General features: G+C 47.7%; 1 protein-coding gene across 1 annotated transcript in view; it reads left to right on the top strand.

Moving 5' to 3' along the window:
* Positions 1–27,164, top strand: part of PNPLA7 (patatin like domain 7, lysophospholipase) — a 1,710,105-nt gene that overhangs the window by 902,241 nt on the left and 780,700 nt on the right. Inside the window, exon 21 of the mRNA XM_086921192.1 lies at positions 22,657–22,732. Coding sequence (XP_086777318.1) covers positions 22,657–22,732 — 76 coding nt within the window. The remainder of the gene's footprint in view (positions 1–22,656; positions 22,733–27,164) is intronic.

Below are 27,164 nucleotides of genomic sequence, written 5' to 3'. Positions count from 1 at the left end.
TAGCACTTTATCTGCTCATTAACGGTTTTTTGTTCTTTGTATTTTAATGTAGTGTATTGTATTTTGTATGGTCATGAGCATCAAACTTTTGTACCTAAATTGATTTTATAGTGTATTTGCAATATTTTAGATCTTGACAGTTTATAGTAGAGCACTGCATTTAGTTTTGTTATTGCGTATTTGTACTTAATAAGGTTGCATATATTCTCTGTGATGGTGTTTTGTACTAGATTTGTCACTTACACAGATTTTGGCCTTTTGATGGGTATACCTATGGATCTTTGTATGTCAATTTTGAATGGATGACATAATTTATTTTTTGATGGTAGCGATATGTATTTCGGTTTAAGTGTTTTTCTTGTGACTGTTTTTAATACTGTTGTATTGAAGATAAGGGTCAATTGTTGTATAGTTTTTGTGGATCCCTGTTGAGTTCCATAACATAATAAATACAAATGTAATTGAATTTGAGAAGATCAGGAGCTGAGTATCACATAAAAGTATCACATAAATTATAATCACAATCACTAATCTATTTTCAGTCAATAATGAGAATTTGGTTTGAGCCAAATGGTTTTATTAATTAAATCTTTTAATAAATCATCTTCATTAAATTATAAGCTAATTCGTATTAATATCAATCATCGCCATGTGAAAATAAATCAAAAATCAATATTAGTTAATCACATCATATAATAAATGCAATAACGCGTTTTCCATAAAGGAAAGACTCCCTATTCAAACAATCGGGTGAAACTAAAAAACGTCAGAACCATAAAGAGTTCTAGTCGAGAGAGTGAGAGAAAAGCATAAAATCAGCCCAAATAGATCAAAAATATATCACAGAAGAACTTCCCATAAAAAGAGGTTCAAGAAAATTCATACTCTCAAAGTAATGTGACATAAAGTCTGGATGAAAGTGTCTGGAAAGTAGTAACCTACTCTGTGGAACACGCACTAATATAGACGACACATTTTATCAGGGTTGCAGCTTTCAGTTTTCTTCCACCTTCAGCCCACCAATCGGCGTTAGATGCTTTCATGGGAATAGGGTCACTCCTCCTCCTCTTACAGGAATACAGTAGTCCACAGACAGCAGTGTTTGCAACTAAGCTGTATCAATTCTAAGTTCATGTGGGTCATTCTTCCCTTCAGGTCTACTTTCCTACGTTTAAACTACATGTTCGAGGCATGTGGGCTGCTGAATTCAAATCTGTGCATAGATCGCCGCCTAGTGTTGGGTCTGGATGATTGCACAATGTTGTCCTGGAAGAGTCTTCGAAGTATCGTGAGATAGGTGGCTCCTCCCCTGCACTACAGTGCGCATGGGCATCCTCTCCATCTTCAGATTTTTTTTTTCCGCCATTGGATTCGGATGTACTTTCTTGACTCAAGTTCGGAATCGATATAAAACACTTTTCGCAAGGCCAAAAGGCCTTCGGGGCGTCGGTATTGTCTCTCGTTTGGTGCCTGTACTTGATCCAGTTCTTCGAACAGGACGTCGAAGGCCGTTTGCCTATTCGACATCAAAGGCCCCAACAACTATCGACAATGGAACGGAGCCCGTTCAAGAGATGCCACGTCTGCAACTCAAAGTACTTTCACATTGATGTGCACCCAGACCACGACGAGGCCAGCTGTATGGCCTGTTCCAAGTTCTGGTCTAAGAAGACGCTTCGACTTCGACGCGCCGCACGACAGTCAGCGCAGAAAACGGCGCCTGACCCGGAGAACATCTTCGAGGACGATGAAGGCGTCGATGAAGAGGTTCCTGACCAGCAGTCGGACCCTGCGTCGGAGCAAGACTCTAACTTCGAGATGGACGAATAAAATGACTACGTCCATGTGGAAGACGTCGTCGAGGTAGGAGACGAAGCAGAGGCCATCGGAGCCGTCGATGACGACTCAAGCGATGAGCAAAGCCCACCCGCAGTCGCGGGCCCCAAAACTGACACTGTACTCTCTACGGCTCAGGTCGAGGCATCGCCGGAAGGTCTTAGCCAAGATCTTACTCCACATTCTACAGCCCCGCGTCAAGGCCCGGCTAAGAATACTTCTAAGGAGCAATCGGTGGATCCACAAAAATCGAAACCGAAACCAACTAAAAGTGTCGTCGACACTTCGGGGTCACAAGGAGGCGTCGGCCGGAAGAGCAAGGCGCTGAAGCCTGTCTCTGCGGTCAAGCACATCGCTTAGACACCATCGACGTCGACGTCCAAACATGGCGACACTGACAAAGGACTCAAGGCTAAAAAGACTGTCGATCCAAAGCTTACAGCCTCCAGGCCAACGTTAAGCAAGGCCTTCGAGTCGAAGAACAAACCCGACCCGAAAGAGCATATCGCGTCGAAGGAAAAGACCGTGCCTGCTGCGCACCAGGAGCTCGAGTCGACGCAAGGCCGCAAGCAAGCTGGTGATCCATCGAAGTCAGTCGGATCGAAGACAACGTCACCCTCAAAAAAGGTCGGTTCGTCTCCGGTGCTTCCTCCACCAATTAAATACGGACTGCCCCCAACCGCTCGACCCAAAGCGTTCCAGCCACAGAAGAGTACCGACACGTCCAAGGTGTTGGTCCTTTCCAGGTCTCAGTCCATTCAGGAGGAGGTGGTGTTCCAGGCACCCTCATATGTCAATCAGTCGAAACTCTTCATCGACTCAGATTCTGGCAGACTCGCCATCCACAAAAGGAAAATCGCTCCAGAACATCCTTTGGAGTCTTACAAAATCCCTCTCAAACGGAAAAGGGATTCTGCCACCTCACCTGTTCTCTTTGAACCTGTAGAGTCATATGCACAACACTGTGCCTATTCTCCCACACACACCAATGAGGAAGTGGGGGAGGGATACAATGAGGATGAATTTACTTATCCTGCTGACGCAGATCAGGAGGAACCTCAATCCTGGACTGACCCTGTTCACCCTGATGAGCCACAGACCACGCCTGATACTCAGTCCTATACTGTCAAAACCTCGCCTACTGAAGACACGGCAGCGTTTAATGCACTGATTGAAAGGGCAGCCAATAACCATGACGTGGAAATGCACGCTGACCCAGTGGAGGAAGACTTTCTGTTTGATACCTTCTCAACCTCTGAAAGATCAGTAAAGACATTGCCTATGCTAAAGGGTGTCCTTAAACATGCTACTGACATTTTCAAGGAGACCACAAGGGCAAGGGTTGTAAACCCAATGATTGACAGGAAATACCTGCCGGCGCCTGTGGACCCTATGTACATTAAAGGCTAGCTCCCATTGGACTCCCTAGTAGTGGCTAATGCTCGCAAGAGAGCAAACTCTCAAACAAGTGGTGATGCTCCTCCTCCGGACAAAGAATCCAAAATCTTGGAAGCTTCTGGCAAGCGTGTAGCGGCTCAAGCGGCTAATATTTGGAGGATCTCAAATACACAAGCCCTATTAGCTAGATATGATAGGGCCCACTACGACACGTTAGAGCAGCTCCTACAACACCTGCCTGATGCTTACAAGGAGGGAGCAGAAATGCTGATAAAGGAAGGAAAGTTGATTTCGAATGCGTCCATCAAGTGTGCACTCGATGCAGCAGACACTGCAGCTAGGGCCATCAACACTAGTGTAATGCTGAGACGACATGCCTGGCTCCGCATCTCTGGTTTTAAACCAGAGATCCAAACAACTTTACTCAATCAGCCAGTTAACCCTGACTTTCTTTTTGGTCCTGATGTGGACACGACCCTTGAAAAGATTAAAAAAGACACTGAGACAGCAAAATCCATGGGGGCTCTGCAGTCACAACAGTTCAGGGGCGGTTCCTTTCGTCGCTCCGGTAACAGGGGAGCCTCTAGAGGTCAAGCATCGCAGCAAGCCCAATATAACAAGGGGAGCACGCAGACCACCTATAACAAGAATAACAGGGTTGGATATCATGGGGGCAGCACCAAAGGCAGAGGACGTGGGAATAATAATGCCAGATCCTCCGCCACCAATAAACAGTGAAGCCTTGTCACTGCCCCCAGACCATATAACACCGGTCGGGGGAAGACTCCAGCAGTTCCTGCCAGTCTGGGAAGGCATTACCACAGACAGGTGGGTGAGACAACTTATCCAATACGGCTATTGTCTGGAACTAACCTCCACTCCTCCCAACATACCCCCAAGGCACCGTCCTATGTCTGCAGAGCACATGCACTTATTGCAGCAAGAAGTACTCTGCATGCTGCAAAAAGGGGCCATAGAACTCGTGCCTTTGGAACAGCAAGGTACAGGGGTGTACTCACTGTACTTCTTAATCCCAAAGAAGGACGGGTCTCTCCGGCCCATTCTAGACCTCAGACCCCTAAACCAGTACATCTTGTCAGAACATTTTCACATGCTGACTTTACAACAAGTTCTGCCATTGCTCAGTCAGGGGGACCTCCTAGCGACCCTAAACTTGAAGAATGCATATTTCCAAATTCCCATTCACCCAAGCCACAGGAAATATCTCTGGTTCATCGTCAACAACCAGCATTACCAGTTCAAGGTCCTGCCTTTTGGGGTCACTACTGCCCCCAGAGTGTTCACCAAGTGCTTGGCGACAGTGGCTGCGCACCTTCGGAGACAACACATCCATGTCTATCCTTATCTGGACGACTGGCTTGTCCAAGCGAAGTCAGACCAGCAGTGTGCCAGCCACATATCCCGCACAATTCACCTCCTACACAGTCTAGGATTTTCACTAAACTACCCAAAATCACACCTTAAACCCCACATGTGCAACAGTACCTATGTGCGACGATAAACACTCTTAACAGCGACAGCGCAACCCATCGTTGCCAGAGTCAACAGTATGCAACTGCTGATTCAGAAGTTCAGGCCCCAGCACTCACTCCCAGCGCAGGTATTTATGCAGCTGATAGGTATGATGGCCTCCTGCATCTTCATAGTCCGGCACGCGAGGCTACACATCCGTCCCCGTCAAGAGTGCTTAGCACGACAGTGGAACCAGGCTCATGGACATCTAAAAGACCTAATGTTGGTGACCGGTCATGCATACAACTCTCTGCATTGGTGAAACACACAAAACCTTTGCAGGGGACGACCGTTCCAAGTGCCTGTCCCACAAATAGTGCAGACAACGGACGCATCTCTCCAGGGCTGGGGAGCGCATGTCCTCCATTATACCGTGCAGGGACTATGGACGACGTAGCAGGAAAAGATCAACCTGTTAGAGCTGATGGCAATCTTCATGGCACTAAAGGCATTCTAGTTGCATTTGTGCAACAAAGTCGTGCTGATCCGGACGGACAACATGACTGCCGTGTATTACATCCAGAAGCAGGGAGGCACACACTCTCCACAATTGTCTCCTCTAGCCCAGAGCATGTGGAAGTGGGCCATTTAGAGGAACATGTTCCTCATGGCCGAACATCTCCCCAGCAAGGACAACCAGATGGCGGACCTGCTCAGCAGGCACAGCCATCAGATGCACTAGTGGGAAATACACCCCTCAGTGCTCCAAACATATTTCCAGCAGTGAGGTCATCCAGAGATAGACCTAATCGCCACACAGGAAAACGCAAAATGCCAAAACCTTCGCCGCCAGGTTCCCACACCCGCAGTCGCAGGGCAATGGGATATGGATGAACTGGTCAGGCAAATTTGCGTATGCTTTTCCTCCAGCACCGCTCATCCCGCTAGTGGCACGCAAACTGCGACAACACTCCATAACGCTCATCCTGGTTGCTCCAACGTGGGCAAGGCAGGCGTGGTACACCACGTTCCTAGAACTTTCAGTGGTGCCTCACCAACGACTGCGCCTCACTCCCAGTCTCCACACTCAGAGCCATGGAGACATTCAGCACCCAGATCCGCAACAGTTGAGCCTTGCAATATGGCTCCTGAGGTCACAGAGTTTGGCTACCTCAACTTACCCCCTGACTGTATGAACATCATCAAGGAGGCAAGGATACCTACTACCAGGGCATGCTATGCGGCCAAATGGAAGCGATTTGTCATTTACTGTTCCAATAATGACATAAATCCGCTGGATGCGCCCACGCAAAACATTATTTGTTATTTGCTACACCTATACAGATGCAATCTAGCATACAGTTCCATCAGGATACATTTGGCTGCAATGGCAGCTTATCTTCAAAACAGACAGCATCTTTCTCTTTTCAGGGTGCCAGCCATTAAAGCTTTTATGGAGGGACTCCAGAGAGTGATTCCTTCCCGACACCTCCCTCTCCTGTCTGGAATCTCAACGTGGTTCTCACCAGATTAATGGGACCACCCTTTGAACCTCTTCACTCCTGTGAGATACAGTTTCTAACATGGAAAGTGGCCTTTCTAGTGGCAATCACATCGCTAAGAAGAGTTAGTGAGCTTCAAGCACTAACTATTCAAGAGCCTTTCATGCAGGTTCATACTATAGGGTAGTGTTGCGTACCAACCCCAATTTTAATGCCTAAGGTGGTGTCACAATTCCACATTAACCAAACCATAGAGCTACCCGTTTTCTTCCCAAATCCTGATTCAGTGGCAGAACGAGCACTGCACACTTTAGATGTTAAAAGAGCTCTCCTGTATTACGTTGACAGGACAAAGGATTTCAGGAAAACTAAGCAACTGTTTGTTGCCTTCTCCCCACAACACAAAGGCAACCCCATTTCCAAAGCAGGTATAGCCAGATGGATTGTTAAGTGCATACAGATCTGTTATCAAAAAGCTAAACGCACATTAACAGTTCCCCCAAGAGCGCATTCCACACGCAAGTTAGGGGCATCCATCGCTTTCCTAGGTAACATTCCCCTAGAGGATATATGTAGAGCAGCCACATGGTCCACCATACATTTACCAAACACTACTGCGTAGATGTACACTCTAAACAGCAAGCTGCTGTAGGACAGGCTGTTCTCAAAACTCTTTTTCAGACTGCTGCAGCTGGCACGGGCAACCACCGCTAAGGAGGTAACTGCTATTTATTCTATGCACAGATATGAATTCAGCAGCCCACATGCCTCGAACGGAATATGCTACTTACCAGTATGCATCTGTTCTTGGCATGTAGGGCTGCTGACATTCATATCGCCCGCCCTCCTCCCCTGTCGCAGCTGTAGCACTCAAAATCATTCTCAGGCATGGTCATCACTTACTTTATTACACTCCATCTCTGCCACAATGGCGAAAAACAATCTGAAGATGGAGAGTATGCCCGGCGCACTGTAGTCCAGGGGAGGAGCCACCTATCTCATGATACTTCGAAGACTCTTCCAGGACAACAATGTGCAATCATCCGGACCCAACATTAGGCGGCGATCTATGCACAGATATGAATGTCAGCAGCCCTACATGCCAAGAACAGAGGCATACTGGTAAGTAGCATATTCCTTCTAACCTTCTAATATCAAGTTTCTAAACAATATGTAGAAGTTGAAACACTAATATAAAGTAAAGAAAATATATAGCACAATATCCATTCATTTTCTTTAAAAATGCTGTATCTTCATATAAGAACTCTTCACTACTCCCATTAAAAGACTAATTTCTTAACATTTGTTAACAATGATCTTTGTGTAAATAGAAACATTCTGTGGAAATTAGCATGGGCGGAAAATCCGTTCCGCTCGCGGATTTTGCAGATTTTCGGTAAATTTGCGATCCTCGAACGCTCGCGAATTTACCGAAAATCCGCAAATTCGCACGCAGTGGATTTTTTTTTCTTGGTGATACAATTTTGCGGCGTGCGGCGTAAGTTCGCAATTGCGAACATGTAGGTGCGGCGGGCAGCAACAATCTTGCACTCGCAAAATTACAAAATTTGCAATTCTGCACAAGAAATCCACTAGCAAGCAGCATAGACCTTCTGAAAATGATGATTTTTATCAGAATAACTCCTCAGGTTGACATTTGCCTGCCCTTTTTTGGATTTGAGGCCTTTTGACTTTCTTTGGATCACTTTTGGATTAGAAATCAACTTTCACAAGTAGGTTTGTTTGGGGCATTACATTTGCTGTTCTGCAGAAAAACGAGTTTTGCTAAACTGAAAGCACTCAGCAGGTGCAAAAGTTAAAATTCATCATTAGTAACCATTCCCTGTAGTGCTTCCTGACTGGGGCCCCTCCAGAGTTCAGTTGCTAGTTGCAACAATTGTATGACCCTGCTCTGACCCTCACAGCCGGATCATAGAATAGCTACAAGTAGGCCACAAAGGTCCTGGAAAAAAAAATTGCACTGCAACAGAAAGCAAATTACAGATAAGGAAGCAGGTGCCAGACTGGAATTTGAAACAGTGACACATTAATAAATCAACCCCAAATTAATTCATGTCCGTTGAAGCAGGGCAGCTGTGCTTGCTTTTTCCCCTCCATAATCTACAGTGATGATGATGAACCAGAGGGTGGCATTGATGTACCAGAGGGTGGCATGGGTGAAACAGGGTGGCAGTGTTGAAACAGAGGGTGCTGTGAAACTGTGATGATGACCCAGACGTAGAAACAACATAGTCGCGACCATTGCGTGCCGACAAGTAAGTTCGCAATTGCGAACTGGTACAAAATCCTCGCGAACTGGCAGAAACCCTTGCGAACACTATAAAAACAAAAAAATCTGCAAATTCGCGGATTTTGCGGATTGCGAGTTCGCAAATACGCAAATTCGCGAACGCCAGATTCGCAAAATTCGCCCATGCTTAGTGGAAATACATGAAAGCATTTATGCAACTATTATTTATTATGAAAAACATGTTCATAGAAAGGTCCCGATATAAACATTTTATGTGCTTTTAGCGTTTCTAGTCAAGTCAGCTTGTTAGGCAATGTTGCTTTAGTCATTTGAGGTCTAGTACGAGTAAATATGATTGCCTACTAAATTTCTATGCATTTTAAACGTGTTTTATTTTCATTAAAGCTTAAACGTTAATTTCTGCACATTATTATAACTTTAATTTTCTTATTGTTTTTAAAAAACTACTCCATTTGCTGTTAATATGCCAAAAGCCAGCCCCTGGAGATCTAAAGAATCGGAGCAGGTCCAGGGTATTTTTTTGTGTTTACTCTAAAGGCCTAAGAGCACACCTCTGATTGATCTGTTCTGCTGAGCCAGCTAAATGCCAGCTGCACTTACTCAGTGTGAAGGCATTTTGGTTCACGGTCAATTCATTTGAAGTGAAAGATGAGGAACTTTCTCTGCACCTTCCCTTTCAATAAATTATGAGCTCCCCGTTACTTGTGAAAAAGTATTGCTAATGAAATGTACTGGGTTGAAGCGCTTGGCGAACTTCGAATCTTAATTCATAAATGCATTACCGCCGTGTCGGAGATTAAGTATGTAGATCCCATCAACAATGCTCGACTCTGGCTGCTCGCCCATGTGTTTTATGACAGAGGCGGGAGAAAGCCATCTTTGAAGGTGTCCTTCATGAGAAGCACTGTGTTGTTTCTAAACTGATCTTCCCTCAGTGTTCGCGAACCCTTTTCTTTCATTAGCTGCCCCATGTACAGCTGTTTGCATGTAACAATTTTGCCACCTTATGTTCATGTCAGAATTGAACAAGCATTGGCATAGCTAATAGGTCTGATGTTAGCACCAGCCTTATGGTTTTGCCAATGCTAGTTTGTTTTGTCGTGGTTTTTTCTGCCAAACTTAATTGTTTGTGAAGCTGCAAGCCGTCATCATTTTAGAAAAAAAATAATTGTCTAAAAGCAACCATTTTTTTGGTCTCAAAAGCCCCATTTTGTCACAATATTCCCTGGCAGTTAAGGGAACTTTATTGTGTGCTTTGTGAAAGGCAAAGGGCCAGATGTACTAATGTTATTTGCAGGCGCAAATGGGTTTTAGACCCATTTGCGACCGCATAAAACGTGTGGCCCATGTACCAATCCTATTTTGCGAGCCGCAAATGAATTTGCGACTCGCAAAATAGGATTAGCGACTCGCTGTTAGGAAGGGGCGTTCCAAGGGCGTCCCTTCCTAATAGCGACTCCTGAAGCTATGTATGACTGTTTTGAGACCGCAATTGCAGTCGCAAAACAGTCGCAGTTCACCACCCATCACAGAAGGGTGGTAAACCACTCGCAAATGGGAAAGGGTCCCCAGGAGACCCATTCCCCTTTGTAAGTGGCTCTAAAAATATCCTAGGGACCTCTGCCTGCCCCTAGAAAATGAAATTGAAAAGTTTCATTTTTATTTTTTAAATGCATCCCGTTTTCCTTTAAGGAAAACGGCTGTAATAAAAAAAAACTGCTTTATTTAAAGGCAGTCCCAGACATGGTGTTCTGCTGACCCCAGCATGCCACCATCCCTGGGAGGGCCAGCCATTCCCAATTGGATTGCAAATTGCGACAGCCTCATTAATATGCATGAGGCATGCAATTTTCAACCCCATTGGGATTCGCAAACAGTGTCTCAGACATTGTTGTGCATCCCAATTTGTGAGTCACAAATGCGAGTCGTACATCTGGCCCAAAATGCCTTCACTCGCAATGAAGTTAGCCATTGGTTGAAATGGGCTGACCCACTACCCCATTCTGTGTGCTTTAGTGAGCTGAATCAAAATATGAATGACACATTAACAGATCAATGGATGAAGTGGGTGTGCTGAAAACCCATATATATATATATATAGATAGATAGATAGATAGATAGATAGATATATATATATATATATACCACCCTCCGCGCCTGGAACCCGATCAACACCGAAGAAACGCAACGCACAATGAACTCCATCCACTCTGGATCTACAACCGACCCCTGCCCCCACCACGTCTTCAACAAGGCCGACGCCGTCATCGCACCCCACCTGCGGGACATCATCAACACCTCCTTCGACACCGCTACCTTCCCGGAGAGCTGGAAGCACGCCGAACTCAGCGCTCTACTGAAGAAGCCATCAGCAGACCCCACCGACCTCAAAAACTACCGCCCCATCTCGCTCCTCCCGTTTCCGGCCAAAGTCATCGAGAAGACCGTCAACAAGCAGCTGGCCGCCTTCCTCGAGACGAACGGATCCCTCGACCTCTCGCAGTCTGGCTTCCGGGCCAACCACAGCACCGAGACCGCTCTCATCGCAGCCACCGATGACATCCGAGCCCTGCTCGACAACGGGGAGACTGCAGCCCTCATCCTCCTGGACCTCTCCGCGGCATTCGACACTGTCTGCCATCGCACCCTAGTGCAGCACCTCAGCAACGTCGGAATTCAAGAGAAGGCGCTGGAATGGATCATCTCCTTCCTCGCTGGAAGGACACAGAGTCCGCCTCCCCCCGTTCAGATCAGAAGCCACCGAAGTCATCTGCGGCGTTCCTCAAGGCTCCTCGCTCAGCCCCACACTCTTCAATGTCTACATGAGCCCCCTCGCGGCCATCGCACGCCAACACAACCTCAACATCATTTCTTACGCCGATGACACCCAGCTGATCCTCTCCCTCACCAACGACCCCGCCACCGCCAGAGCCAACCTACACGAAGGGATGAAAGATGTAGCCAAGTGGATGATGAACAGCCGCCTGAAACTGAACTCAGATAAGACGTAAGTCCTCATCCTGGGATCATCTCCCTCCGCCTGGGACTACTCCTGGTGGCCCCCTGCCCTGGGCAGCGCACTCAAACCAACGCACCACGCACGCAACCTGGGCTTCATCCTGGACTCCTCCCTCTCCATGACCAGACAAGTCAACGCCGTCGACTCTTCGTCGTGCTTCAACATCCTGCGCATGCTACGTAAGATCTTCCGGTGGATCGCCACCGAGACCAGGAAGACGGTCACCCAGGCCCTCGTCACCAGCCGACTGGACTACGGCAACTCCCTCTACGCCGGAACGACTGCCAAACTCCAGAAGAGACTCCAGCGGATCCAGAACGCCTCAGCAAGACTCATCCTCGACATCCCCCGACACAGCCACATCTCCGGACACCTGAGAGACCTGCACTGGCTCCCGGTCAACAAGAGAATCACGTTCCGACTCCTCACCCACGCACACAAAGCCCTACACAACCAAGGCCCAAGATACCTCAACAACCGCCTCAGCTTCTACACTCCCATACGCCAGCTCCGTTCGACCAACCACGCCCTCGCTGCCGTCCCCCGCATCCGAAGAGCCACCATGGGAGGAAGGTCCTTCTCCTACCTGGCCGCCAAGACGTGGAATTCCCTCCCGACTCACCTCCGCCAGACGCAAGACCACCTCGCCTTCAGGAAGCAGCTCAAGACCTGGCTGTTCGAGCAGTAGCGGACCTCCCCCCCTCCCCAAGCGCCTTGAGACCCTCCGGGTGAGTAGCGCGCTATATAAATGCATTGATTGATTGATTGATTATATATATGTAGAGAGAGAGTCATGCTGGCATTGGAGTTAAAAGAATAAAGCACTAAATACTTGCAACAACGTACGTTTGTGGGCTGTACCTGATTGTCTACGAAGGAGCCAGTAGTTCAGTACTAACGGTGAAATATATACCTCCAACCGGTCACTGTGCAAACAACGCCTCATGCACGTTACCCAGTACGCAGACAACGATAAATACGTCCAAAGCCAGTCTTCAGGTTATATTTTTGATTTTATTTTTCAAGCATAAAGTGCAGGGGTGCAAAAAACGCCGAACAGACGCGTTTCGGGCGTGAACACCCTTGCTATAATGGTACTAACATTTAAATATCTTGGCTAACGTCAAACCCAAAAATGCCCGCATTAGATATGTACATTTCATAGGCTCCAAAGTTGCGGTGTTCTAGAATCCAAATAAAGATTACCCTTCTGTGGCACTCGTGATCTTCGAAACAAACAGATGAACACAGGCAAACTGTTGTGTGCCCAAACCTGGAAAGGTGTCAGTTCCTTTCTAAGACCCTATCCCATTACCGAAACCTCTATTAAGAATATATCCAGATGCTTCTGCCTGTGTTTTAAGGGACGATCTTTTTTTAATATTTGTTTTTGAAAATCACTTTGTTTTTTACTTCTACGATGCCAGCCTCTTTTCTTCCAAAAGGTCTTAATGTCAGCATTGATTTTTATGCTATAACTTTGTGTAGAGCTCCTGACCTGTGCAGTATCCAGGTGCTTTGTGTGGTACAATCAGAAATGAAAGGGAGGGAAGGAGAGAAAGAACAGAAAGCCTATGGGAGCCTACTCGATGATTAGTGTGATGATGCATACAGAGTGTTCGAGGCATGTGGGCTGCTAAATTCATATCTTAGCATTAGATCGCCACCTAGTGTTGGGTCCGGATGATCGCACATTGTTGTCCTGGAAGAGTCTTCGAAGTATCCTGAGATGGGTGGCTCCTCCCCTGGACTACAGTGCGCATGGGCATCGGCTCCATCCCCAGATTGTTTTTTTCCGCCATTGGGTTCGGATGCGGTCTCGACGTCTCTCCGTCGGAACCGAATAAACATCAATCTTAACGGCCAAAAGGCTTTGGGTTCTTTACGTCGGTATTGTTTGCGTACGGTCTCGAGTTCTTCCGTCTCTCGGAGCCGGAATCAGCGGAGTTTTTACTACTCTTCGGACATCGAGGCCTTCTCATCGCGACTCGACACCAAGTTCCCAACATGGAGCGGAGTCCGTTTAAGCTTTGTCCGCTCTGTGGGTCCAAATACCCACATATAGACGTGCACCCGGTCTGTAATAAATGCCTTTCGCCAGACCATGACGAAGGAAGTTGCAGGGCCTGTGCGAGTTTCAGGTCGAAGAAGACTCTCACGATTCGGCGCGCGGTGCGCCTTGTGGCCAAACAGGCGGCCCCGGATCCAGAAAACATATTCGACGACCAAAAAGAGGAGGACCAGAGCCATCATCTTCAAATCTCCCCGCCTGAGACGGAGGTCGAGGCTGATCCGGAATATGACGACGACGGAGTCGTGGGTCAAGGCCTTGAATACGTCGACGAGGTAGGAGACGACGATATGGTTTATGGGGCCGCGGAAGATAGCTCAGGGGACGAGCTATGCCCCGAAGTTGACGGACATCAGGAGAGGGTCGCGGGATCGCCTGTCGGCCTTACCCAAGACCCTGTAGCGCAAGCCACGGCCCCGCCTGATGGCCCGGCCACGGACATACTTGCTGCGCCGAGGGTTTCGAAACCGAAACTGAAAGCAACGGTCTCGACAGCACCTAAAATGGCCGACCCGAAACCGAAACCGAAAGTTAAGGACTCAATCGTCCCTAAGATGGCGGTCGTAACAGCAAAAACAAATAAACCGGCAGCCTCATCGACTCCGTCGACCTCAGGTCCGCAGAAGTCGAAGAAACACGGCGATTCCACAGGGTCAAAATCGGCGCCGGAGGAGAGATCCTCTAAAAAGGGTGGCACGCACAAGACAAGCGCGCCGGCGCCGGCAAAGCCAGCCAAAGCAAGCGACACAGCCCCGGCTCCAACGGGGACATCTGCGCATCGCTCCAAGGACTCGGGGTCGGCGCCGTCCATCCCTCCAAAAGACCAACGGAACGTCGCATCCGAAGGCAAGGCCACCTCGTCGGTGCCAAAGACATCGGTCACCGACGCATCTCTCGTTGCTTCTTCACTACAAAGAATTAGGGAGAAGGCTTTTTCTTCGTCGACGCCAACGCCATCGACGCAGAAGGTGGCAGACTTCCCGGTCAAGCCCGCTAGTAAACTCCTCTTCCTTCTACCGCCAAAAGTGGTGCCGAAGGCCTTTTCATCGAAATCGACGCCAAAGAAGTCGGAATCTTCGACGGCAGGGGCATCTTCGGGTCAGGTGCTCGACCCAGAAGAGGATTCGGAGTGTTTCATAGACGCGGACACAGGGAAGTTAACCCTTTACAAAAGGAAAATCACTTCGCAGCCAGTGGAATCCTATGTCATCCCCCTAAAGAAGAAAAAGTTTCCACAGGACGCCTCAGGCCTCATGGAACCTATTCAGCCTCCTCTGGGAAGGAGCCCAACACCGTCTCCAGACCATTCTGAAAGTGAGGGCTATGGTGAAGACGAACAATACACGTTCCCAGTCAATGAACCTGATGCACAGCCAGATTCATATGATGCCATTGGGGACCAAGGCACCCAAGATGTGGGACAAGACCCACAGACTTTCAGTACACGTGCATCCCCTACAGAGGATTCTGCAGGTTTTCATGCACTCATTGAGAGGGCAGCTGCTAATCATGATGTGGACATGCATGCTGACCCAGTTGAGGAAGACTTTCTATTCGACACCTTTTCAGTTTCGGAAAGAACTGTAAAGACACTGCCTATGCTCAAAGGGGTCCTCAAGCATGCTGCGGACATCTTTAAAGAGCCTACCAGGGCGAGGGTGGTCAACCCACGTATTGAAAAAAAGTACAGACCAGCGCCTGCAGACCCTGCATACATTCGAGGACAGTTGCCGCTTGACTCCCTGGTGGTAGCAAACGCACGCAAAAGGGCCAACTCCCAAACAACGGGTGAAGCTCCTCCCCCGGATAAGGAGTCCAAAGTGCTAGAGGCAGGAGGCAAAAGAGTGGCTGCGCAGGCCGCCAATTTCTGGCGTATTGCAAATACACAGGCACTACTGGCACGTTATGATAGATCACATTACGACACACTAGAGCAGATTGTGGAACACCTGCCTCCGCAGTTTCAAGAGGGCACCAAAATGATTATACAAGAAGGACAACTGATCTCCAACGCGGCCATAAAGTGTGCACTTGATGCCGCGGACACGGCCGCTAGGGCCATTAACACCAGTGTCATGCTCAGAAGACAGGCTTGGCTCCGCATATCGGGGTTCAAACCTGACATTCAAACAACCATACTTAATCAGCCAGTCAATCCGGATAGACTGTTTGGTCCAGATGTTGACACCACCCTGGAAAAAATTAAAAAAGACACTGAAACTGCTAAATCTATGGGGGCCCTACAATCACAGCAGTTTCGTGGCAATAATTTTCGTCGCTCAGGTGCCCGTGGAGTCACCAGAGGACAGTTGGGTCAACAGTCACAGTTCCCTAGAGGTGGAGCACAATCCTCGTACCCCAAACAGAACAAGAGGGGCTACAGGGGAAACAGCAACAAAGGACGCGGCAAAGGAGGCAACAATTCACGCTCCTCTGCCACAAGCAGCCAGTGACTCTCTGTCACTGCCCCCCGACCACTTAACACCTGTCGGGGGGAGAATACAGCAGTTCCTGCCCGTCTGGATCAACATCACCACAGACAGGTGGGTGCGACAGCTTATCCAGTACGGTTATTGTCTAGAGTTAAAATCCACTCCACCCAACATTCCACCAAGGCAAAGACCTATGTCCGCAGAGCACTTGCACTTATTGCAGCAGGAAGTGTTGGTGATGCTGCAAAAAGGGGCAATCGAGCTCGTGCCAGTGGGGGAGGAAGGCACAGGGGTTTATTCCCTGTACTTCCTCATTCCAAAGAAGGACGGATCTCTCAGACCAATTCTGGATCTCCGTCCCCTCAATCTGTACATACTGTCAGAGCATTTCCACATGCTTACACTGCAACAGATTCTTCCTATGTTAAACAAAGGAGACTTCTTAGCAACCTTAGATCTCAAGGATGCTTATTTCCACATTCCGCTACATCCGTCCCACAGAAAGTACCTCAGGTTCACTATCCAGGGCACGCATTATCAGTTCAAAGTCCTACCCTTCGGAGTCACAACTGCCCCAAGGGTGTTTACCAAGTGTCTGGCGACAGTAGCAGCGCACCTCAGGAGGCAGAACATCCATGTCTACCCCTACCTCGACGACTGGCTCGTTCAAGCCAGGTCGGAACAGCAGTGCGCCGCGGACATGTCGACTACCATTCACCTCCTTCACGACCTGGGTTTCTCGTTGAATTACCCAAAATCACACCTTCAGCCGGCACATGTCCGGCAGTTTCTGGGTGCAACAATCAATACCCTGACGGCCAAGGCACAACCAAACCAGGTCAGGATAGACGGCATACAGTCTTTAATCCAAAAGTTCAGACCGGGACACTCACTTCCAGCAAGAGTGTTCATGCAGTTGATAGGCATGATGGCCTCCTGCATCTTCATAGTCCCTCACGCACGGTTGCATATGCGCCCGCTCCAGGAGTGCTTAGCAAATCAGTGGACACAGGCTCAGGGACAATTAACAGACCTAGTGTTGGTTACCAGTCGGGCATACAACTCTCTGCATTGGTGGACTCCACACAACCTTTGCAAGGGCCGACTGTTCCAGGAGCCAGTGCCACAGGTTATCCTGACAACGGACGCATCTCTCCAGGGATGGGGAGCTCATCTGCTCACTTACACGGTGCAGGGACTATGGACGACGCAGCAGCAGAAGATGCACATCAACTATCTAGAACTGATGGCGATCTTCATGGCACTCAAGTCCTTCATTGTACATCTGTGCAACAAGGTGGTGTTAGTCCGGACGGACAACATGACCGCGATGTACTACATCCAAAAGCAGGGAGGCACCCACTCACCACAGCTGTCTCACCTGGCTCAGAGCATGTGGAAGTGGGCCATTCAGAGGAACATCTTCCTCATGGCAGAACACCTCCCAGGGAAGGACAATCAGATGGCGGATCTGCTCAGCAGATACAGTCATCAAATGCACGAATGGGAGATACATCCATCGGTACTCCAGCCGTACTTCCAAAGGTGGGGTCGTCCAGACATAGACCTGTTCGCCACAAGGGAGAACGCAAAATGCCAAAGCTTCGCCGCCAGGTTCCCACACCCCCAATCGCAGGGCAATGCGATATGGATGAACTGGTCAGGCAAATTTGCTTACGCTTTTCCCCCGACACCTCTGATACCACTGGTGGCGAGAAAACTAAGGCAACACTCGATGACACTCATCCTAGTTGCTCCAACGTGGGCGCGCCAAGCCTGGTACACCACGTTCCTCGAACTCTCAGTGGTGCCGCATCAAAGACTGCGCCTCACGCCCAGACTTCTGACGCAGAACCATGGAGAAATTCAGCATCCAGATCCGCAACAGCTCAACCTAGCGATCTGGCTCCTGAAGTCTTAGAGTTTGGATACCTCAACCTACCTCCTGAATGCATGAACATCATCAAGGAGGCGAGGAAGCCGTCAACCAGGGCATGCTATGCCGCAAAATGGAAACGTTTTGTCATTTACTGTGCAGACAATGACATAAACCCGCTAGATGCATCTATCCCTAACATCATTTGCTATCTGTTACACCTTTATAAGTGCAAGCTAGCGTTCACTTCTATTCGGATACATCTATCCGCCATCGCAGCTTACCTTCAAAATAGGCAGCACCTCTCATTCTTCAGGGTGCCTGCCATTAAAGCGTTTCTTGAAGGTTTGAAACGAGTCATTCCCCCAAGAACACCGCCAGCTCCGGTGTGGAACCTCAATGTGGTCCTCACCAGACTGATGGGACCACCATTTGAGCCAATGCACTCGTGTGAACTGCAGTTCCTAACGTGGAAAGTTGCTTTCCTAATTGCGATTACGTCACTAAGGCGTGTTAGTGAGCTGCAAGCGCTCACAATACAAGAGCCTTTCATTCAGATTCATCCAAATAGGGTAGTGCTACGTACTAACCCCAAATTCCTTCCAAAGGTGGTGTCACATTTTCATCTCAACCAAACGATCGATTTGCCGGCATTCTTCCAGAACCCACAAACGGTGGCAGAAAGAATGCTCCATACGTTAGACGTACGGAGGGCATTGATGTACTACATAGACAGGACACAACACTTTAGGAAGACGAAACAACTCTTTGTTGCCTTCTCACCACAACACAAAGGCAACCCAATTTCCAAAGCTGGAATAGCCAGATGGATTGTTAAGTGCATTCAAATCTGTTATCATAAAGCCAAGCGCACTTTAACAATACCCCCAAAAGCACACTCCACACGCAAGTTGGGGGCATCCATGGCTTTCCTAGGAAACATTCCTCTAGAGGACATTTGCAGAGCAGCCACGTGGATTACACCACATACCTTTACAAAACACTACTGTGTTGATGTACATTCCAAACAGCAAGCGGCTGTAGGGCAGGCTGTTCTCAAGACACTTTTTCAGGTTTCTGCAGCTGGCACGGGCAACCGCCGCTGATGGAGGGACTGCTATGTATTCTATGCTAAGATATGAATTTAGCAGCCCACATGCCTCGAACTGAATATGCTACTTACCAGTATGCATCTGTTCTTGGCATGTAGGGCTGCTAACATTCATATCGCCCACCCTCCTCCCCGGTGCCTGTCGCAGCTGCAGATATACTATTGTATTCAATCATCAGCATGGACATCCTTTACACTTTTCACTCCATCCTCTGCCACAATGGCGAAAAACAATCTGGGGATGGAGCCGATGCCCATGCGCACTGTAGTCCAGGGGAGGAGCCACCCATCTCAGGATACTTCGAAGACTCTTCCAGGACAACAATGTGCGATCATCCGGACCCAACACTAGGTGGCGATCTAATGCTAAGATATGAATGTTAGCAGCCCTACATGCCAAGAACAGATGCATACTGGTAAGTAGCATATTCATTATTAGGGGCTGTGTTAGGCTGCTCTACGTTCAGCTGGAATGCGGGTTAATTGTTGAAGTGCGTGGGTTTAGAGCTATAGTTATGTGGAAGGTCTCTTACTGTGTGAGGATCAGCAGGGTATGTGGGCAACTATGGGTGAGGGATATAGTGCTAAGTGAGGTCTTTTATAGGTTGTGTGTGGGTACGTCATGGGTAATATGTGGGGGGGGAAACATCATTTACCACGAAGGCATTACCACTAATTACGTTTACCACGTGACACTTACCACGCAAACTTCTTTACAACGAGGGTGCCTTCCACGACGTCTTTACCACGGGCTGGGGGGGAGACGTGGTATTCCTTCAAGTCGTTCTGCGTGGGCTTGGGTGGCAGGGGGGGGGGGGCTCAGAGGGGGGCTGGGGGGGTCTCCCCCCCAAAAAACAAACAAGGGAGCGGATTACTTAAATTAAAAAAACGAACTTCAGTACCACCGAAGAAAAAGGAAAGTGCCTCCCCCAGAGACGTGCCGTGTACGTGAAAATAGCAGTCCTTTTTTAGTTTTGGTATACGTGTTTTGACACTTGTTTCGATGGTGAATTGAAGTACGTGCTGCTGCTGAAAGAAAGGAAGGTGTCAGGTAAGAAATTAATCTTTATCGTTTGTGCTTAAAGGACGTTAAAATGCGTGGTATAATCCTTCGTTGCAAATTCCAGCGTGGTAAAGCCACTTGCGAAGTAAAATTCGCGTGGTAATGCCATGCGTGGCAGGGGCGGATTGGCAAGGCGGGCATTCGGGCATGGGCCGAAGGGCCGGCGCCTCAGTGCCCTCTGTGGGCCGTTTTTTTCTCCCCTGTCCCAGTCCACAGAGAGTGGACTAGGAAAGGGGAGGAAAAAAAACGGCCCACAGAGTGCACGGAGACAGACACAGAAAATGAAAGCAGCCTCGCTGTGCGGCCAGACAGCGATTGTCAGCTGTGGCCTCTCCTTCACCCCTACCCTGCCAAGCAATCAAGCTGAGGCTGGGCAGGGGTGATTGTTTGCAATAATCGGCCTCCCTGGGGGCCAGGTGTTTCTCAGGCCTTTGAGCTATTTGCACCTCGGCCCCCTGGCGCCCATGCAGCCCAGAAACGGTGTTAGTCTTAACACCTCGCCCACAGCCCTTCACATTCAGGGCATAATGGGCGAGGAAGAATGGGTCTTGCTGTGGGGGCCTGGTGATGTTTGGAATTTTTTGTTTTATTTATTTATTTATGTGATTTTATATAGCGCGGACTTTACCCGAAGGTGTCAGAGCGCTTCACACTAGGAACAGCAATAATACATGAGGAGAAAATTATAAGTGGACAAATTACAAAAGCAAACGTTAAGTTACATGAATCAAAAGTGACAATAGTGAGCAACCAAAATACAAGAGGAGCAAACGATACATTACAGGAGGAAAAAGTGATATGTGTGCAGGTTACAAAAGTGTACAAAATACAAGTAGAGGTATAATACTGCAATTAATGGCAGACACTCCAGCACAAGAACAAACGTTACGTAGGCAATGGTGGCACTTGTGCAAGTATCTAAAGCAAACAAAAGTGAGAGGTAGCAAACAGTGTGTTACAAGAGAAAAGTGACATGTGCAAGTTACAAAAGGGTACCATAGACAGGTACAAGGGTAATACTACAGTAAATGGTAAATACTCAAACTGCCAGAACACACTGGGAAGGCACTTCCCATGCACCAGCTTCACCTCAGCCTCCCCCTGGCTACCTGGCTACCTTGGATGACCCAGAAAGCTGTGTTTTGTGCTCTCCTGCCAGGACATTTTCCCAAGGCCTGGAGGGTTGATTAATTTACTAATTGCAGGGGCCTTACCTCTGTTCATGTGCTCCTGAGCTGAAGGTCTGGGGAGGGCTAAGTAGGTTAGTAATAGCAGGGGCTTTGCTGCTTTTCAGGTGCTCCTGTGCTGGAGGGCTGGAATAATTTTGTGACAAAAAGGGGCCTTGCTAATTTTTTTAGTTGCTCAGCATGTAGCACCTTGGCCCTGTGTCCTGTGCAAGAACAGTATCCTCCCACTTTCATTCCTTGTCTGTGCAAATGGTGTTTCATGAAAGGGCACGCCCCTTGAATGTGGGCCACGCCCCTTAAATATGGGCCACGCCTCTTGAATGTGGGCCACTTTTTTCGTCAGTGCCCGGGCCAAATTGTGATCCCAATCCGACCCTGATGCGTGGAACTTGTAATCGTGGTAATATCATATATTCATGTGGGGGAAGGTACTTGATGGTCTCTTGGGCAGTATGTGATGGTGTGTTTGGGCTGTGTGTGTAAAATAATGCTGATGGCTGCAGGAGCTCATATGGGGTCCCTGGGGATATTCTGGCAGTTTTGTGGAGTAAGGATGAGCATCTGCTAAAAGCTGTATAGGAGTTTGTTAGGGCTGTTTGGGGGTGTGTGATGGTTTTAGTTGTTTCTCTTAGATGCTGATTATCTGTCCTGGGACTGTCTAAAGGTTTGCTGGGGCGTTGGCTGGTTATGATGGAGGCTTTGATGAATTATGGTTGCATGTGGGGTTCTGTTTGAGACTGTTAACAAATCTGTTTGGAGCGTTCAGTGAGCAGCTTGAGCCTGTAGTTTTATTTTGGGAATTGCGTTGAAGTCTGTATTGGGCTGTGGCAATCTAGAGCTGTACAAAGATCTCATAGGAGGTGTGGTTGCTTCTGTTTGCAGCTGTGAAAGAATATGTGGGAGGGGGCGATGTAAGAAACCATAGAAGCGCTTATGAGGCTATGCTAAGGGCATGCTATAGGGTATCATGCCCCTTTTTTACACTTCGGTAAAAGTGAACACTGGTCAAAGGTATTGATTCTCGAAATGGAATTAAAGATGAGGGCACTGTACCAGGTTTGCGGTTGACAGTGTCTTGGCATGCTTCTTTCCCAATAGTATTCGATTTTTCACCAAAATTAGTCTGATATCATTTAATTTTCCTAAAATCGGATTTAAAGCACAAATGTTTTAATTAATGATAAGTATGTTTCCTTTTAGCGGCAAACGATAGAGATTAATGAGCCTGGTGCCAAGACTAGTGTTTATATGCACTACAATAAAAAACTTGAAATGACAGGTGGAAAAAAGAGATCTTTTTTTTTAAAACCACGCCTTCACACTTGTTTAAGAAGGTTGCATTGTAAGGTTTGATTGGTTTCGGGTATTTCAATGGATGTTCACATTAATTTACTTTATTTCCTACCTTCCTATCAGGTTGTGACCAGACTTATTCACCTGCTTGGCAAGAAAATCCTGGGCAACCTCCAGCAAGGAAGCGGTACCCTCACTGGTGAGAAACTCTGACCCCCCCTAAGAAACAAATAAATAATGCGAGGAACATTTAATCCCTGTGGTGTTTGGTTTTGTGCCATTCTGCGAGTTTCTCAAATGTTCCCCAGATTTTTAGTGGTCCTATAAACAAATTGTCGAGCCATGACCAGTGGTGAGCACAAAAAAAGGCAGGTGCATTGGGAAGAATCATTAACAGATTGCCTGTTCTAGCAATCATTTTGTGCACTAAATTGATACTTAGGTGCATACAAAGTGCAGCCTGTCTAGAAAAAGGCTTGTCTTAACTAAAAAAGATATAGTCCATATGGGAAAAAAGAAAGGAGGAACGTTTAGGTGCCTTTCTATCTGATGCATAACCAGGCAGGTTTTGTGCCATTCAAAAATATGCAGGGTTAGATGTTAAGCATATGTGCACAGAGCCATGATTTTCATACATTTAGGTGTGTATGCTTTGGAAATGGTGTGACTTTCTGAAAAGTTCATAAATTAGATTAAACCATAGTAGGAAAATCTTCAAGTTGTGCTTGTGCAACTCATAAGTGGGTTTGTAATATCTAAACTATAATGTCGTAATCTGTAAAATCATATTTAATATAGAACAATATATTTTGAAAATAAAACTTTGGCTCCTGTTGTCTTGTTTTCCTGTGAAAGGTGCCTGGGGAAAGAGCTCCTTGTACTCTCATGCACTCAAATCCTCTTGTTCATTTTTTTAAATCAGTGATTCTTTATTGAAGCATAACACATACATGTTACAAAAATAGAACTATGAAAAGACTACAACGGATTCAGAACTCTGCTGCCAGACTACTCTTACCTATAAAACCTCAAGGCCACATCTCCCCTGCCTTGAAAGCTCTACATTGATTACTGGTTGTCAGCAGGTCCATATTCAAGCTGCTTGGTATCACCCACAAAGCAATGCATGGAACAGAACTGCTCTTCATCAGGAATAAAATCACCAAATACATTCAGCTAAGAAACGTGCGCTCTAGATTGGCACCTCGCTTCACAATCCCACCATACAAGAAAAAAAATATGGGTGGCACATCCTTCTCTGTTCAAGCAGCCAAGCTATAGAGTTCTTTATCCCGAAGCATAAGATCCACAGATAACTACCTTATCTTCAGAAGACTACTTAAGAAACTGCTCGTCCCCACATAACCACCAAACTCAAACATAAATATATATCATATCCCTCTGTATATCAGCATTTATTTGGACTAAAGATGCACACCTACATATGTGTATTGCTTTGAATAAACGCGTGTTCTAATTATGTTTTAAATATATAAGATATTCGTTAGTTCTGCTTTCAAATGTACATATTACTTATAGTTATATTATTCTGTTTAACATGCATATAGGTGACTGCATAAATAAGTAAATACGTTTTATCTAACTATCTACAGTTGCTTCACTATTGAAACACAATAAAACTTAATTTAAAGTACAGCAACACTTGAAAGTCTGAGTTTAATAAATACAACTTAAATCTCCATATTTTACCTTCCATATATATATATCTTTATATTTATTACTTTGCTTGCTAATTCAGCAGATCCAATGCACTACCCTGTATTTCACCCTATACCTCTTGCAATATATCCTCTACCTCCACTCTGACTCATCTCAAACCTCAGTCTAGTACTCTTTCCTGTGCACTACCCTATTTCTCACCCTATACCTCTCTCAATATAACCTCTACCTCCACTCTCTCACTCGTCCCAAACCCCATTTTACTACTATGATCCCCCAAATAATCCTTTCTAGAATCTTCCCTCCTCTACCCCTCCTTGCAACATCTCATACCTCTTTTACTAGTAAGTTCTCCCAAACAAGCCTTCCCTCTGACTCTTCCCACTCCACCAGGTTTTCTCCAATCTGAATCTAGTGTTATCACAACCTACTCCTCTCCTTTACATGGTCTCAGACTTGCAGTAAGCCGCCCACTATAAGTAGTGTCTCTTCCGCCTATCGGGCCTTTCACACGCTACACAAGATATCTCAGGCTAGATCTTGCCCTACTGCCCCATGGTATAATGCCCAGCTTAGCACCTGTAAAGGTCAATGCAAGAAGCTTGAGAGAGCATGGCATGGAGACGGAATTATCTCACAGATGACAAAGCTGCATACAAGAATGCACTAAAGGTGTATCAGGTGAAATTGCACCTTGCCAAAAAAACCTTTTACGCCACTAAGATCATGGAGGCGGACAACAAAGCAAAGGAAATCTTCAAATTTGTAGATTCCTTCCTAGACCCCGCTGTCACTTCTACAGCCTGCACCCCAACGGCAGAGTGGTGCAAGGAACTCGACCTGTTTTTCTATGGAAAAATCATGACTATTCAAAACAGCTTCCAGAACCCAGCACCTCTATTACAGAGTCAAGGGCAGTGCCTTTCTCCTTCCACACCCACGTATGCCATCTTAGAAGTCTTCGCTTCCATCTCCCTTGCTCAGTCTCTAGCAGCATTAAAAAGCATCAAATCTGGCCCCCCCTCTCCTCGATCTCTGACCCATTATAGTGCTAAAGATGGTGGTGCCATCTATCAATTCCTCTGTGAACCACATATTTAATATCTCGCTGGCTACAGGGGAGGCTTCTTCTATGTGGAAAAATGCCAAAGTCTTACCGCTGTTAACACCTTGGCTGCTAGGTGTTTTCCCCTCCTGTGCTGCAGGCCCCCACTTTCCCATTGTTCATGACAAGCTCAGCTCGTCATCAGCACAGCTCAACCGTGCATCATGACGAGCTGAGCTTGTCATCAGCATCGAAAGGGTTAAACAAAACCTGGAGCAGACCCTATGCAAGCAGTAAACTACAGGCCTATCTTCCTTCTTGCTGCTTTCTCTAAAATTCTGGAAAAAAGTTAAGCGACTACTCTCCAGGTATCTGGAAGATAACAGTATTCTTCACCCTACTCAATCTGGCTTCCGCCCCAATTTAGTACTCCGACGTGCTCCTTGAAGTTGTAGAGCACGCCCGGAGCAACCTTGATAGGGGAAGTAAAGCCATGCTGATACTGCTCGACCTTACAGCAGCATTAAACACCGTGCCAGACCTCAAGCTGCTGGAGCGCCTCCACGAGATAGGGATCAGACACCGGGCCTTCAGCTAGTTAGCATCATCCCTGGACAGACGGACTCGGAAAGTGTGGCTGCCACCGTATACAGCTCAAGCCAGAAGACCCCTGTTGGTGGGTGTCTCCTGGACAGGGAATCTAAAAAGCTGGATCATCTTGGGAAGAAGATGTTTATTTCCTCCAGCTTGGGACTGCAGTCGGTAAACACCGCATGTCTATTGGGCCGTTACACCCACTCCGCGTGGGACATGGTTGTGTAAGTGCTGCCTCAGTGCCCAGAGGGGGCCCGTCCTTGCTCTCTCAGGAGGTTGCCGAAGGGAGCGACGCAGTGAAGTTTACAATCCGCTGTAGGCTGGATACCACCGACGCACTTGGCAGGACGATTTCCACATCTATAGACCTTCAGAGCTACGCCTGGTTGCGTTCAACTGGTTTTTCCGGGGATGTCCAATCCACACTTATGGACATGCCCTTTGATGGGCGTCGCCTTTTTTGGCGACAAGGCAGACAACGAGCTAGAGCGCTTTAAGGACTCTCAGGCTACGGCCAGGTCCTTGAGCCTCTCCACCTCCCGCCCTGCGCAGTCTGCCTTTCGCCCCTTTCAAGCTGCAGAAGGGGTGCCCCACTATGTCCCGCCCAGAGCCACAGGCCGGCACAAGCTGTTAAGCCCCAGCGCAGCCAGGGATGTGGGAACCACTGCTGTGGTTCTGGGGGCCAGCGGGCAGGCCAGTGCACCACAGCCCCCTCTGCACCAGCCTTCAACGCTTCCTAGTCCGACCTTTCAGCGCCACCAAACGCCAGTGGGCGGCAGGATCCGGCATCCCCGCCCCCACTTGCGCACCATCACGTCGGACAGGTGGGTTTTGCAAATAGTCCGAAGGGCTACTCCCTCCCCTTCGAGACTACCCCTCCATCCATGCTACCTCCCTACCATCGCACATCGGAGGATCACCTGGCCCTTCTCCAACAGGAATTTTCTGCACTCTTGGACACGGAAGCCATCAAGTGCGTTCCTGCCCCAGAAGTAGGTTGTGGTTGCTATTCACCCTACTTTCTGGTGCCCAAAAAGGACAAAGGCCTGCGTCCTATCTTGTATCTCAAACGTCAACCGCTTTCTCCAGAAGGAGAAGTTGTAAATGTTGATGCTCGCTCAGGTCTGGTCTCCCCTCGACCCTGGAGACTGGATAGTAGCATTGGACCTGCAGTACTCCTATTTCCACTTCCCCGTGATGCCGGCCCACAGGCGTTGCCTACAGTTGACGGTAGGCCACGAGCATTTTCAGTTTACGGTACTCCCTTTTGACCTTACCAGCGGCCCTCTGGTGTTCACAAAAGTGATGGCGG

The sequence above is a fragment of the Lissotriton vulgaris genome, chromosome 5 (genome assembly GCF_964263255.1).
Source record: "Lissotriton vulgaris chromosome 5, aLisVul1.2, whole genome shotgun sequence".
Lineage (NCBI taxonomy): Eukaryota > Metazoa > Chordata > Amphibia > Caudata > Salamandridae > Lissotriton > Lissotriton vulgaris.
Note: the sequence above shows the minus strand (reverse complement) of the source record. Positions and strands in the feature narration are given on the sequence as shown.